The 16310-nt window shown below is 40.8% G+C and overlaps 1 protein-coding gene and 1 long non-coding RNA gene across 2 annotated transcripts; both read left to right on the top strand.

Moving 5' to 3' along the window:
* Positions 1-1645: 1645 nt before the first annotated feature.
* fam110c (family with sequence similarity 110 member C) lies at positions 1646-3358 on the top strand. The gene has a single exon (XM_066712767.1). The coding sequence runs from the start codon at positions 2057-2059 to the stop codon at positions 2990-2992; it is 936 nt and encodes a 311-aa protein (XP_066568864.1). The 5' UTR covers positions 1646-2056; the 3' UTR covers positions 2993-3358.
* A 516-nt stretch (positions 3359-3874) lies between these two features.
* On the top strand, positions 3875-8047 carry LOC136758471 (uncharacterized). The gene is made up of 3 exons (XR_010819970.1): positions 3875-4723; positions 6692-6878; positions 7028-8047. It is a non-coding gene; the product is annotated as an uncharacterized LOC136758471 (long non-coding RNA).
* Positions 8048-16310: the final 8263 nt, after the last annotated feature.

Raw genomic sequence — 16310 nt, 5'->3', positions numbered from 1 at the left:
TGTGACTTCTCTGTATACAGGCTACTCTGTAGATTGGACGCTATTTTGTAAATACAGTTAATAAATGATTAAAATACACTTCTATGATTTCAAGAGCCTATAATGTAAATAGCCACCACAAAGTAACAGATTATTTACATATTTTAAATACAGCTTGAGACCCCTTCAGTGATAGCTGTGCTTTTTAATCAAACAATTGGTCACTAATTCTATTTAGAAATGAAATAATACTCGGCCACAGTGTAAATACTGTAGTTTCAATTTTAAAAGTAGACGTGACCTACCTGAAGGCTGGTTTGGTTTCATTGTTTTGCTTTGTTGTTCTGTTGTTGAACACTGGTAGGCTTCTTTCACAGTACAATTTCACTGACACTTCAGTAAAGTAAACCTCCTGTGTACATTGTTGCTTTTTAAATGTGCATAAGCACTACAGAACAGGTAAACCTTAAGTACTGCGGATAGTGTTTATCCTGCAGCTTATAAAAGGAAAATTCAGACTTAAAAAAAAATGAAAATTGACATGTAGGTCTTCTTAATTTTATTTTACACTGCAACTGAAGGACAACTGTTACGGCATATGTACAGTACATAGTGTGTTTGTGTATGTGTGTACATGCCCTCTCTCACAGAGATTCAGTATAATTCATAAAAGATGAGACATGAGTCTTAAAAAATGAAAAGCAACCTAGATTTTGTATGCAGTTACACAACAAACATACAGCAAAATAAAATAGAAATAGACCTTTAATAGTTTAAATGAACTAAAATAAAGTAAACCAACATTAAATAAACCATAAGGCATTGAGGAGAGGAGAGGTCTAAGTCCCAGACCTAATGGTTGCCCCCCCTCCAGGCAGTATAGTTGTTACAGCAGCAAGGAGATCAATATGTTCTTAGATGGTGCTGCTGGCGGTGGTCTTCCCTCTGGTGGGGGGGGTTGGACCATCAACAGCCCTTAGGTGGCGATGGCTCGTCAGACAGTTCAATCCTTCTGCTGGACACAGTAATCCACGCTCTTGGGAAACACATGGATCCTTTTTCCAACCATAAATCTTCTCATACCCAGTGATCAGAGCACGAGGTTAAAAAGAATCGTTATTTTTGTGATATTTGTTAACTGAATTTGTTGGCCAAGAGGCAGTATCCTACACAGATTGTGCAAAAAGATACACACAAGTATTAACACATATTTGTGCAGAATGTCAACACATTTGTTTTAAGTGGGGAAGATGCTACAGAGAGTAGATGCAGAAAAACAGACGTTACATACATTAATAATGAACTTTGTGCAATGATCGGAATGAACGAGAATAATAAAAGCTTAAGTAACAAGTAACAGTAAGTAAGCTTCGACAATACAATGCTATTTCCGCATAGTCCTGAGGAGGGGAAATGTAAAGCCAGAAACCAAGAATGGGGTGATACAATTCAAACCGTCATTGCGTAATCTGTTAGAAACCCCAGCACAAGCCACCGATGCAATAATCCATGTTCACCAATCCCTTCATTGGCATAATCATATCTGTTCATTATTCAAATGCTCAGTATGTCATTCAATCATAATTCAGTGGCTCATTTTGAATAGCTATTCACATTGCCACCCGCTTTCATTTGCAATGCGTTACGCTGTACAATAAAAGAAAAACACACAGGATCAGACTCCCAGTAGGGCTCACACAACGGGACAATATGATGGTGTGAAGGCACTCCCAGTGTGTAGGTGCGCGGCTGGGTGCGCGGCTGGGTGCGCGGCTGGGTGCGCGGCTGGGTGCGCGGCTGGGTGCGGGGCTGGGTGCGGGGCTGGGTGCGGGGCTGCCCGGGTTTGGCTGGTTGGCCCTCACTGGCAGCGGCGTGTGGGCGTGTGGTTTTAACTGCGAGGTGAAAGTACTTCAGTCAGAGCAGATCCGCACGGCAGCGGGGGGACTAAGCGCTTTCTGGTTAATATTTATCCAAACCATTCTCTGTAGGCGAAGGATTGGCCAAGCGCAGGGCAAGCCCTTGGCTTTTTGGTCACCTCACTGGAAATACTACTGGATCGCCAACTGGTGTCGTCAAGATGCAGGCAGCCACGGACATCAAACCTACCCGGATTTTGGAGAGGGGCCCCGATTACCTGCGCAGGCAGATGGAGCTGGAGGGAGAGGCGAAGGGGCGGCTGAGCGCCGTGGAAAGACTGGCCGCCAGCAGAGCCAAGTACGTGAAGAGTCAACAGGGGATCAGCCCGCAGCCGGACCCGGCCATCACGCCCAGCGGCGGCGGGAAGGACGGCAAGGGGCGCCCCGGAGGAGAGGCGCAGCAGACCGAGGCTCCCTCCGACGGGTCGCCCATTGTGCGACGCAGCAGCTCCAAGAGACTGAGACCAGATTCACTGCTGATGTACCGGCACAAATGTGAACCGGCGAAAGGTCCCAGCAATGACAGCTCAAAGGGGGGGTTGGTGCGGAGGCTCTTCCTAAACTCGATAAAAGACAAACCAGTCGCAGCAGCCGCGGCGCCGGTCAAGGACAGCCACAGCGCAGAGCCGGAGCGCTCAGCCCCCTGCGCGGCGCTGCCCCGGAGACCCGGCCCCGGCCCCGGCCCCGGCAGGCTGGCGGACACGGACACGGACACGGACGCGGCCTCGGCCTCCAGGAAAGGCGTCGTCCGCTCGCACTCAGACGTCAGTTCCAGGTACTCCAGGAACTTCTCCGAGTTTGAGACGTTCTTCAAGTTCTGCGGGCTGGACCGGGACGTCATCGAGTCCCTGGGCAAGGACAGCTTCTCGGCGTGGTCGGACGAGCTGTGCCGGAGGATCCGCAGCGTGAGTGTGGCCGCCTCGGAGGACGGCTTCACCCGGGACAGCGGCGACAGCGACGGGCTGTCGGAGGAGGAGATCGGCGAGAAAGTCCCCGGCGGCACCTCGGTGATTGAACGCAACGCCCGCATAATCAAATGGCTGTACAGCTGCAAGAACGCCAAAGAGTCGGGCAAAGCGTTGCGAGAGCTGCATTAGGCCCGGAACCCGGTCTTGGCTCAATTAGTAATTTTGTATTTTTGTATGGTTTGCTACTGATATTTATTCGCCATATGGCCGCTACACGGGTATACGCGAGCTGCTGTGCACCTCATTGTACGGACCGTTCCCTTGTTGTATGAACCAAAAGGTGGAGAAACTGTTAAGAGGTCTTCACTTTATAAACCGCATATCAGAAACCCCTCAATTCAAAGTTTTTTCTATTTTCTCCAGAGTAAAGCAACTTTAATTCGTATGATTTGTGTAGACCTAGATCTTCCACCAGTCTCCATTGTCCAATATTGAAAACATACAAGGAATAGAGGTCTGCGTTCAAATGTCCCATTAAACTTCATTTGAAATTCAGCATAGCGTTTGGTGTTTTCCTTTTGGCGAATTAACTGCGCAGTGAGCACAGTTTTAATGCCAGTTGCACTTGGTTTATCCTGTGCTTGTCTGGTCCATGCTTTTGTAGTACATTGTTTAATCTATCATTCATCTATGTCTGTAGTGGAGTTAACCTACCAGAATAGGGTTTTACAATATATGCCAAAATAAACTGAGACTGAAGTACGTGGGTTTATTTTTGATGACTAATAATGGGATGCAGCTGGATGAGTAATAAGTCGATTTACCTGGATTAAGCAGGGAATCGACACGTGATGGTGTGTGAGGGGGGGGGTCTTTCTTTCCTTGTGCCCCCAAAGTTTGAATTGCGGTTTGAAGTGCTATGATGGCTAATGATGGCTAATGATGAAGGTGTTTGGAGACTTGTTCTGTAACATTCCTGACTGGAGCTTGGAGGCACCCATGCAATGTGATGGCAAATGTGTTGATTCTAAGAATATTTGTTGTTGATGTTGGTGGTGGTTTTACTTTCTGGCCATACTGATTAGTATTAGTCTTCATCAGTGGATGCCTAAGGGCAAAAGGATGCATTTCTTAGTTCAACGTCAGTTTCTTACCACTCATCTAGGTGTTGCTCATTCTGAGACACCTTGACTCTACACAACATCTCAGAGGAAGGATGAAACAAGCGTGATTTAAGACAGGCAGTACTTTATATCCTCCAGGGTGGGACTCCTTGTTCAAGTAGTGCACATCGGCAGACTGCTTTCTGAAAAGAATAGAGAAAGGATAAGGATTTAGGAGAGCATTTGGTGTCATGTGCCACTGTGTAACAGCACTTAACGTAAACTGCCTGTGACAGACCTGTTGAGCATTACAGGTGAATTAAGTATTCCTGTACAGATGTAGAGGTTCAGGACAGTCCATTTTATTCTGGTAGGACACTGTAAAAAGCAACAGTAGAGACTGAGTTATACAACAGGTAACCACAAAATATAGCCAATGCCTCCACTCCGTTACAGAGTGTAGCTAACTGTTGATTTCCTATCTTTCTGTCAGCCAAGACGAAACAATATGGGAGAATTAAACGAATGTCCTACAGGGTTATACTAGTGCAATATCATTTAAAGAATGTAGCCCTGCAAATATCAGCAGACTACTTATAAACTGTGCCTCCAGGTGTGGAAAGATAACACAAAGGAAAAAAGCATTCATCACAAAGGGCAATCAATGTGCCATATGACTTTCTTGTGTTTACTTTGCTGTTGCACAACCTAAGGGAGTTTACAGTACACGGCTTATCATTGGGTTTGACTCATGCTGTTATACATGGTCCAGTTCACCAATGCTGTTGGAAATTTGAGGTCTTTTCAGTCAGTAAGGGTAAGTGCAAGTTTATACCTTTTGCCACTTAATTTGTTTTTAACATTGTTTTTTGACTTTGCTTACGTTTAAGATGCTGCTTACACTATTTAAGCTTTTTTCTAATTCAGAATGAATTAACTGGGATAATATCACTACTAAGTAATATAATTAATAAACTCTGAGTTTGGCTGAAGGATGGTATACATGGTATTAGTTTTATAATATTACAAGCTTTTCAAATGTCACTGCAGAATTTTCAGCTATTTATTGGATGATTTTCAATATTATCGGAAGACCAACTTTGGTCATTTTAATTTGTCATACTGCCAAAAAAGTAAATAATTTAAAGAGATACAGTCCTTTACACACTTTTTTATTTCCCAAAAAATACTGCATTGACGAGCTTACACTTCTGTCAATGCATTTTTCATCTAAAGTGTAGGGAGCTTAATTGTAAACCATGAATCAGTGAGCCTAAAGTAAAACACAGATATATACTAATTTTATAAAATTGACATTCGTATGATGTAAAACATCTATTAACAAAGGCAAACAGAAGTTAATTTTGTGAAAGGTGATTGTATCAAGTAAAAAAGTTATTAATTCGTACATTCATGTTCTCAACCAAGTGTAATGGGTTTGTGAGTTTCAATGTAGCTTCCAGGGGAAACTTATATGTATCCCCCATATAAGTCAGTCTTGGTGGAAGTGATTTTGAGGTAAAAGAATAGAAACTGTTTTCAACTCCTTAAAACGACTCCGTATTCTACACGGTTGTAAGCAGCCTTATCAAGAAACCGTTATGGGATACTAACTACTACTAATATGTGTTGAAACTGAATGCAATAGCTCTGTGTGGGTCTGTACATCTCTTTATATCTTCTGTCTTCAGTCCAAATCGCAGCAGAAATCAATATGCATTGGGATAAGCAGAAAGTGTGGATCTTAGCACACAAAATGTAAAACAGACCAAAAAGTCCTCCCTTAGAGGACTTGTAAATTATGTGGCAAGGTAACTGTAAAAGACTGTGACCAGATTCACTTTCTGATGTAGTAAAAATAATGTGAACTAGTAAAAGGTCCCATTAATGAAAAGTCAAAGGGAGTTTATAGAGTAGTATTTGTATTTCTCAGTATTTGGTATCCTTGCCAGTAAAATTACATATTGACATGTCTGTACAGCACAACAACATTATTATGTTTTGATTTATTAGCAGATGCCCTTAGCCAGGGCGACTTAGCTTACATACAAAACATTACAAAGCTTTATCAGTACAACATACACTAATCATGCATCCTGGTACGATGAGCAGTGCAGATATAATACAGTATAGTCCTAGGTATGTTCTAAAGAGGGGGAGGGGGGCATAGGAGAAGTAGACGGATAAACACGAATGGGAAGATAATAAGTCACTTGAACTTTGGACAATATAATGCCACTGATCATGAATTATTTCCATTTAAAATCATTTGGTTGAAATAGGTTTAATGTTCTCTTACCATCACATAGGTTGTTGTTTGATTGCTTTGAAAAACGTAAATGCAGATATTTGAGTGAGTGAAGGGGACTGAATCAGATGAGGGAAATGTATTTTAACAGGATTGTTTACACACAAGAAAAACGAATAGATTCTGAATAATGTTGTCTAACTGGTATGCAAAGTTTACAGACTAGAGAATGTTAATGTAAAAAGATTGTGCTACATTTTAAAATCTATTTTCTTCTAAACATTAGTATATTTCATTAGTATATTTTTACTAAAACATTAGGGGCCCGATTGAGTTCAGTGTCAAGTAGAAAAACAATTGTATATACAGTGTACATTTTATATAGCATGGTTAGGTACTTCCACCCCCCTTCCTTTACATTATTACAACATAGACCTAAAAGAACATGCTATGGCTGGTTTAATGTTGAGAAACACACACATCAGGTTACAGCTAATTCAAAGATACAAAAGACAGGTTTTCCCCCTCTCTTTTCAGCTTACCTGATCTCATAAGACCTCAGGCAAATGACCTGTGGGGTTGTAGCAGAAAGGGAGACAAAAGATGAAGGTTGGAGCAGAAGAACACCTGTGCCAGAATATCAGGTTGAGACAGCCCGTGTGTTGTACTTGTACCATCACTGCATGCTGAAAATCCTTGTGATCAAAAGTGCCAGGTGGCTCAGGTAGATGCATTTTAAAGGGCAATTGACCAGTATTTCTTGAAGGAATCAAATTAACTCTAACCACTCCTTTTCTGTGTTGATTTGATCATACTAATGTCAATAAGAATTAAGCGTGCTTTGTGTTCATATGTGCTTTTGTTTTTTGACAGTACATGGGTACTCAAAACCAAAACAAGACAAACAGAAGCTGGGACCAAAACCATTGGCACCAAAACTACTCTTTGAGTCTAAACTAAACCCATTTAAACAGATCTCTACTCTAAATACAAACTAATCATGAACAAAAACACAACAATGAAGTCCGTAATCCAAAGCCGTTATCTTAAGACAAATCCAAAATAAAAAGTTGGAGGATGACCACAGCGATGTCAGGGCACGATGGGGGAGGCGGAGGAAGGATGCTCGGAAGCCACAGCCCCTGCAGCTGCAACCAGCATGCCCTGCCAGGGACCAAGGGCAGAGTGGCCCAGGGGAGCAGCAAGGGAACAAGGCAGAGGGAGCAACAACAGCACTTTAATGGTGAACAGGGGCAGAGGTCGAGCACGGCAATTGTGTGGGGCTCTTTGGTCCTGGCGCAGCCTCTTCTGGGCCCTTGCCTTGGTGTACTGGACAGTGGGCAGCTCCCTGTCCTCCCCTCTGAGCATTGTCTGCAGTTCCTCCCTCTTCTCAGGGAGCTGTAGCGGCTCTTCCCTCTTTAGTTGCATCACTGTGTTCTCTTCCTCTAGCACAGAGGATTTCAGTGGCTCTTCCTTTTGTGATATGGGGAGCATCACCAGTATTTCCCTCCCTGGCTCAGGAAACGCCCTCAAGTTAGCAAGCACCTTTCGCTGGAATGCCAGATGCTTGTTAGTGGCGGCCAATGTTGTTGTTGTTATTGTACATTTTTCTTCTTTCTTAGTGTCCTTCCTCTCTTGTTGGAATCTAAACTAAACGCGTCTAAACGGGTCCCTACTCTAAACATAAACTAACCATAAACATGAACAATGAAGTCTGTAATCCAAAGCCGTTTTCCAAAGTCAAATCCAAAGTTCTTTACCGTCATTTCAAATTCCATTTTCTTGCTCATTTGCTTTTCTCTCCAACTTTTGCTCTCTTTAGCGAACCCCCCTCTTTCTCTCTACTTGTCTCTGAATGATTTCAGCTTTAGAAAATAAATGGTAACTCACCAATTATTGTATTGTGTGCTGTTGAACTATTCTCTATTAGCTCCTCCAACCTCAAAAGATTGCAGAGTATATTTACTACTAATACTACTACAAATTGCATTAAATCATATTCAGATTCACACAAGCTAGCAATTGAAAGGTAGAGAATAATCTGTCAGTATTCTAGGTGAATCTGTGTTTGGCAGATGCCAGGAGAATGCTACCTGCACGAATGCATAGACCAACTGTAAATTTTGGAGGAGGAATAATGGTCTCAGGACTCGGGGAAATCTTAACGCTACAGCTTACAATGACATTCTAGGTGAATTTGAACCTCCAAATTTGTGGCAACAGTTTGGGGAAGGCCCTTTCCTATTTCAGCATGAGAAACCGTGCACAAAGTGAGGTCCATACAAAAATAGTTCGTCAGGATTGGTGTGGAAGAACTTGACTGGTCTGCACAGAGCCCTGACCTCAACCCCACCCCACCTTTGGGATGAATGGAAAAGCCGACTGTGAGCCAGGCCTGATCGCCCAACATCAGTGCCCAACCTCACTAATCCTCTTGTGGCTGAAATCCCCTCAACAATGTTCTAACATCTAGTGGAAAGCCTTCCCAGAAGAGCGGGGGCTGTTATTGCATCAAAGGAGGGACCAACTGCATATTAATGCCCATGATTTTGGAATTAGATGTTTGACGAGCAGGTGTCCACATAGTTAGTGGCCATGTAGTGTATTTACTTTGACCCCCTGTCCAGTATTTTTGGAAGATGTCTGGTTATTTTAAGCACTGTAATCTATTGAATATGTTGTTAAAAATGTTGTCAGTGTACAATTTGCCCTCAACCCCTCCTATCGTCATCTAATTGCCAGCACCCCCTCTAGGTTGACATTTCGCACCCCCTGTCACCAGGGGTCTGGTATTTTCATATCTCAAAAGTGCCAAACAAGATGCAGGGGGCATGACTCCTGCATGTGACCTTAACTTTAGAGTTAAAATGAACTTTACTTCCTTTGCAAGTGGTTTATGAGAGATGCCCTGAGATTATAGAATCACTTCTAGAAATTGAGAGGTGTGAGAAAGTGAAGGTGTCATATAATTATAATTAATAAAAAAGAATGTATTATGTACTAATAGCTGGAGTGAGCTGGACTAATACTTCAGCATTCAACAGTCCCGTCCTGTGAGCTTGTGTGGCCGACCACTTCGCAGCTGAGCTGTTGTTGCTCTTAGATGTTTCCTCTTAACAATAACAGCACTTACAGCTCACCAGGGCAGCTCTAGCAGGGCAGAAATCTGACAAACTGAATTGTTGGAAAGGTGGCATCCTATGACGTTGCCACGTTGAAAGTCACTGAGCTCTCAGTAAAGTTCATTCTACTGCCAGTGCTTGTCTAAGGAGATTGCTGTGTGGCTTGATTTTACAGTTGCTCTCAAAAGTATTCACCCCTCTTGGACTTTTCCACATGTCATTGTGTTACAACATGAAATCAGAATGAATTTAATCAGGAGTTTTTGCCGCTGATCAACACCGAAAATTTCCATAATGTCAAAGTGAAAAATATGATCTGCATTTTTTTCTAAATTAATTACAAATACAAACAGAAAATAATTGAATGCATAAGTAATCACCCTTTCAGTCAATATTTGGTAGAGGCACCTTTGGCAGCAATTACAGCCATGAGTCAGCTTACAGCTTATGTGGATAAGTCTCTACCAGCTTTGCACATCTGGACACAGCAATTTTTGCCCATTCGTCTTTGCAAAATTGCTCAAGCTCCATGAAGTTGGATGGGGCCCTTTGGTGAACAGCAATCTTCAACTCTTTCCACATATTCTCAATTGGATTGAGGTCTGGGCTTTGACTGGGCCACTCAAACATATTTACCTGTTTATTTTTAAGCCACTCCAGTGTGGCTTTGGCTGTATGTTTGGGGTCTTTGCCCTGCTGGAAGATTAATCTTCTCCCAAGTCCCAGGTCTCTTGCAGGTTTTTTTTACATGATTTCTCTGTACTTTGCTGTATCCATTTTATGCTATGCTGCCACCACCACGGTAGGGATGGTGATCTCAGGATGATGTGTGGTGTTAGGCTTGCACCTGTAGCACTTAGCGTTGATGCCAAAAAGCTGTATGTTGGTCTCATCAGACCATAGAATCTTCCTCCACTTGGTCTCAGAGTCTCCCACATGCCATACTGTATAGACTAATTAGAAGGGGTGTCCACATACTGTTGGGCATGTAGTGTACAAATAACGGACAGTCCACTAAAATACTGGCCGGCTGGCAACCCTAATTGCCACAGATATCTGTACAATTTTCTACTTTTTCATGTTTGAACGGTTAAACAGATGTTTGTTATTTACATAAAATAAGTAAAAAGGAATCATTATTTATAACGTTCGCATCCTAGTTTGCACTGTTTTTTGTGGCTCCGGAGCTGGAGCTGGTTAAAAGCAGCCGAAGCCGGAGTGTGGAGCTACACCGGAGCCGCCCTGGAGCTGGAGCTGGGGTTACTGGAGCTGGCCTGGAGCTGGAGCAGGTGGCCTCCATCAGCCTTCCTTGTCTTCCTGGCTTGAAGTCCCCAGATAAAAAGTAGCTGTGTAGAGAGAGAAAAGAGGTAAGTTGAGGAAAATCATAGAGAAATGCTTATAATAGAATGATAGGCCTGTGCTATATAATGCAAAACAAAATTCCTCTTGCTGAGTTGGAAACCTCAAGAATAGTGTTAATTTTTCAAGAATTGTGGTCTTTAAATATTTTCTTACGACTTGTTTTAAGACTGTGTATCTTGTTTCTCCAGGTATTGAGGAAAGCCAAGGATAATTAAGAACAAGTGTCCCTTACTGTGGGAGGAAAGTGTTTATATGATCAACAGGGTTCAGCTTTGCTTCCAATGAGCCATTGGGACTTTAGAATTTAATTCCAGGTGAACTTTCAATCCCTTAATTGAGTATTGACTTAATCATTGGTGGTGATATTTCAACACTGGTGAAAATGTTCAAACCTGGTGAATTGTAAACCAATGCTCCCAATTACTATTTGTAACTATATATTCATTATTATTATTATTATTAATAAGAAGGAATATTTTAAAGTTGTTTCTTGATTTTTATTATTTAATCAATGTTTGTAATCAATAATATATATTTTGATAACCAATACCATACTGTATATTTGGCATATGCACTGTTCATAATCAATATACTACACAATATATAACAAAAAAGCAGGAATTAAAAAGATTGGACAAAATAGAAACAGCACAGATGTCACAACTATTGAAGCTGAGTCACATAAAGATTTTAGAGACACATCGGTCTAATAAAATAAAAATTAAAGGGTGGCTACAAAGCAAATAAAATATCAGTGTGCCCAAGGTGAATATTATATTGTAAGGGCTGCATAAATTCCCTTATCCAGTGTGTATGAAGGGATGAGACAGTATGCTTTCAGTTCAATATCAACAAGCATTTTTATAATCCCACATGGGAAATGACTGATAGAATTATTTGGCAAGAAAAACTTAAAAGGTTTATATTATATTTTTCAATGAAATCCACATATGTTCAATATCTCAATCATGTATCACACACTGCAGTTTAGGACAAGCATGTTTTCTGTAAATGTCTTACAGATGGTGAAATAATTACATCTATACCTTATATTCCACAACTGTTTCCTGATGACCACGCGTTTCCTGATACAAAATAACAAAGCAGGATCGTATTAAAATAGTTTGGTCGAATTAAGAGGTCACAGCAGTTCTTACAACAGGACAACTGCAGGATTGTTTTTAGAAAATGTTACTCTCTAGCAGATTTATACAATATTCAGCAGCAGAACTTTACCTAATCCATTCCACACATATTTCTCTCACAGTCCTGCATTGTTTTATGCAGGTCATGCAAGGTGATTGATCAATAGTTTTGGGAAAAGCAGTAGCTGATTAGTGCTCTGTTTGAATGCCAAGTGGATTTTGGCTGCCTTGGTGCTTAGACTCTGGAAGGGCATGCACTTATTGAATGCATTCTATGTCAAGTTTGCACATTTTTATCATGTTGCCTCATCCAGTTGACCCCGATTTAATTGATTTAACCTACCATTCTCTGCAACCTGGAAGGCTCAATGCAGTACACCTAAAGATATTAGAATCTCAGAAAGTGTCACTAAAGGTATGAGACGTACCTAGATGTTTTGGAGGAGAATTGCTGAGACACATCTAGTGAGAGCGAATATGATAAGAGATAAGACAACTATTTGTGGAATATTCTTAGTGTGGGAGTTAGCAGAAGCAGGCAAGGCCTGCTGGGGAAGAAAGGGTGGAACAGGAAATGCAATTGAAGATGCACAGTATTCCAGATAAAGTGCATAGGACAGCAATAGTGGGGGAATTATAAGCAATGTAATGCATAAATTGATGAAACAGCTTTCTACTGTCACCCCGATAGAAATCTTGATCAGTTATCTCACCTGACGATGCTTACTTCTCATATTCCATCTGGCAATTTTTTTAGTTTAAAACTAAATAACTACCTCTTTTTAGTGCCTCCTCTGCAAAAAAAATGTAATGTGTGCAGTAACAATAGCTTCATCCTAGCAATCAGTACACCCCCACACTAAAGGCATTTGTGCCATCACACTCTCCTTTGTTGTATAAGAAGGAATAAGCTCAGCACAAAAAGACTGACAAACTTCAATTGTGCTATAACGAAATGTAACTAATGGCACAAGAAATGTGGCTTAACAGACAAATTTTATAAATGTGTTTCTCTATGATTCTGTAACTGTAGTGCTAAAGGGCACTATTAGTCAGTGGTGGAAATCGAACCCCGATCTCCCACAACCCAAATGTGTGTGCCACTACTTTGCCAGACCTAATGGTAAGGCAGAAATCACAGGTTATGTGCTCCATGGACCTGCTCCAATTATATGTTATAATTCCTCTTTCCCAGCTTGCACCACACAGACAGAATGGCCACCAGACTGACACCAATTGAATACCTTTTGGCAAAGTTGTTGTATGTACAGCTGTGCCACTGTAGATAGAGGTTAAATTCCCAGAGTTTACTGGTGGCTCCCTCTAGAGAATATAAATCTCTGCGATATCTTCCCTTAGGGGTGGTAGATGCCACAGAGCCCCCTTGTAGATCAAATGTCTTTTTCCAGACAAGTTGTTAAAGGTTTCCCAATGGTGGATGACGTTTCAGTTGACTAGTTCACCACGCCAGTGTTCAACTGATGCTGTGTCAGGTGAAAAGGTTGGACAGGGAAGAACTAGGGACAAATCAACACTGACCCACCCGTGAATCAAAATATTATTATTATTATTATTATTATTATTATTATTATTATTATTATTATTATTATTATTATATATTTTTTATGTGATAAGATTGTAATTATGATTTTTAGTAAGGTCAAAGTTTTTTTGTGGTTTAGGTCTAAGATGTATTTACTTTGCAGGTAATGTAAACACACTCTACAGCCTAAGGGTTTTCAAGCCTGGTTCTGGGTAAGTAGTCTGTTCTGTTTTTCATACCAACTGAGTTTAGACCTTCTCAATGGTTTAGATCTTCCTCTGTATTTTCCACCCCTAAAAAGATGGGGTTAGCAATTACCAAATTTCCACATTTTGCATATTATACTTCCCACTTCAATGACAAGGTGTCTAGAATTGGATCAATGGAACCCAGCCACAACTAACTATGCATGGGAGTCTCTGTGTCTGTACATTATTCATTGATTTCATATTTCAAGAGTTGTTTCGACAGTTAGGGAGCATCAGTTTATTATTTTAATTGAGAACAGACTGAAGAGTGTTCCCTTTGCTAAAATGTTGGACAATAATCCAGAACACACAATACACATTTTTTTAAAGAGATAATTAAAAAAAAAGTTTAATTACTTGTTCGATAAGCCTATGTAATTAAAAGTTACATTAGCACAAAACACGAAGTCACAGTGGTCCTCTGGGAACAGTTACAGTTGTAATTGAAATTGTCCTTCCTTTGAAATAAAACATGGTTATACAGTAATTAATTTAGCTGAATAGATGTTGTTCAGTAAACTGTACACATTTTTCATTTATATCTTTGCAGAGTATGTTATATTATCTTTCTTTCCTTACCTTAACAAAACAAAAAAAACACTGCGCTTGCATAAACATTTTTAATATTAAATATGTAAAATGTGCTAGGGTTTAAAACGGTTTCTGGAAATCAGCCATTGAGATGCATACTATACATGTAGGCTTTGTTGCTTCTGGACCTGAATAATATGTTATCTTTCACAAACCTTATGATTTCAGCTGGCTGGCTTCACTTATAGTGTTGTTCACCACCGTTTCACTACATACTGTCTGTCTTATGTATGTGCATTAGTTATTTTTATAGCTAATTCCATTTCTGGGCAGCCCAGGTGTGGCCCCAAGGGGCTCCTGTTGGCTCCTGTCTGGAGTTGTGTTGCCAAAGCCCCCTAGTGGTCACCTCGGGGCAGGCTCCCTTATCAGCTCGCTGCCTCCTCCCTTGCGACGGTTTTGTTATACAGTAACCCCTCCCCCTTGGGCAGTGCTTCCGACTTGCGAATGCAACCCTGGTTATCTGAAAAAGGAAGCACTGCCCAAGGGTTGCAAGGTCGCGCGGGAGTCCCAGCTGCCAGTCAGTCCTAGTCAGTTTGCAGTGTTGGGGTCGTTACTCACAAAAAATTATATATTACATTGTACTCTTTACTCATATAAAAAGTAAATAAATACTTTACTTATTACTTTACTTTTAGTTACTTTACTTTAGATTACTTTGCATTACACCCCAAACGTTGCGTGACCTAACTAAACAATTACAAGTTACACCAACACAAGCAGAAGAATAATGACAGAAACATACTCTTATCTTTTGTTGTTTTAATAAAGCGCCACAGGAAAGTTGCATAGCCACTTATCTCTTTAAACATTAGCATCAAGGCCTAGAACAAGTCCAACTACACATCTCTTTTCTAAAATAAGGGATTTACTTTAACAAATAGTGCTGCAAAACAATGTGTTTGTTAATGTCATTAACAAAAATAAAACTTTTTTCAAAAGGCAGCTTTGGAGTTTGAAATAAATAGGACAAACAAGTGGTCGCTAAGACAGAAACTAGGCCATATCATTACAATATGTTATGCAGTAATGAGAAAATGTTTTAATCAGTAACTGTAATATTATTACTCCTTTTGGAAGCATTGCTACATTACTCGTTACTACAAAAATTACATTACTGTAATGCGTTACTTAGTAATGCATTATCCCCAACACTGTCAGTTTGTCAAATTTCTGCCTTCCTAGAGCTGCCCTGTCTGTAAGCTGTCAACTGTAAATGCTATTATTGTGAAGTGGAAACATCTAGGAGCTTTACTGAGAGCTCAGTGACTTTCAACGTGGCAACGTCATAGGATGCCACCTTTCCAACAATTCAGTTTGTCAGATTTCTGCCCTGCTAGAGCTTCCCTGGTGAGCTGTAAGTGCTGTTATTGTTAAGTGGAAACATTTAAGAGCAACAACAGCTCAGCCTTGAAGTGGTCGGCCACACAAGCTCACAGGACGGGACTATCAAGTGCTGAAGCATAAAACTCATCTGTCCTCAGTTGCAACAATAACTACTGATTTCCAAACTGCCTCTGGAAGCAACGTCAGCACAAGAACTGTTTGTTGGGAGCTTCATGAAATGGGTTTCCATGGCCGAGCAGCCGCACGCAAGATCACCATGCGCAATGTCTTCACTTCTTTAAAAGGTTCTTCAGTCTACAATGACATTCTAGACAATTATGCACTTCCAACATTTTGGCAGCAGTTTGGGGAGGGCCCTTTCCTGTTTCATAGCTCTGCTGCTCCAATCCAAATTGAATCCCAAAAAAACCTTCCTAACACATAGTAAATTATCCAGTCTTATATACAGCTTCAACTTTTTATGGCTTAGTGGTGAAATGCAAAGTGACCCTAAAATAAAGCAGGTATTGTTTAAAATCTGGTGATGGGTTAGCCATTTGCCTAAAATTACAGGTGCTTAGCATTCCATTAGTAATGTAATTATATTTTACAGCTTATCTCCCCTCAAGGGTGGAAAATATTGTAACAAGCTAATAGAAAGCACGCAGCCCTGTTTCTACTACAAAAAAATATATATTAAATGTTTAACCTCGTCTTATTAATCTCTCTGTTCCCCTCACTGTTCCTGTAAATTGAGTTTTCACAATGTACATTGTGAAGCAGAAATAATAGAATCTTATGTAATAGAATAATAATACAAAA

The sequence above is a fragment of the Amia ocellicauda genome, chromosome 1 (genome assembly GCF_036373705.1).
Source record: "Amia ocellicauda isolate fAmiCal2 chromosome 1, fAmiCal2.hap1, whole genome shotgun sequence".
Taxonomy (NCBI): domain Eukaryota; kingdom Metazoa; phylum Chordata; class Actinopteri; order Amiiformes; family Amiidae; genus Amia; species Amia ocellicauda.
Note: the sequence above shows the minus strand (reverse complement) of the source record. Positions and strands in the feature narration are given on the sequence as shown.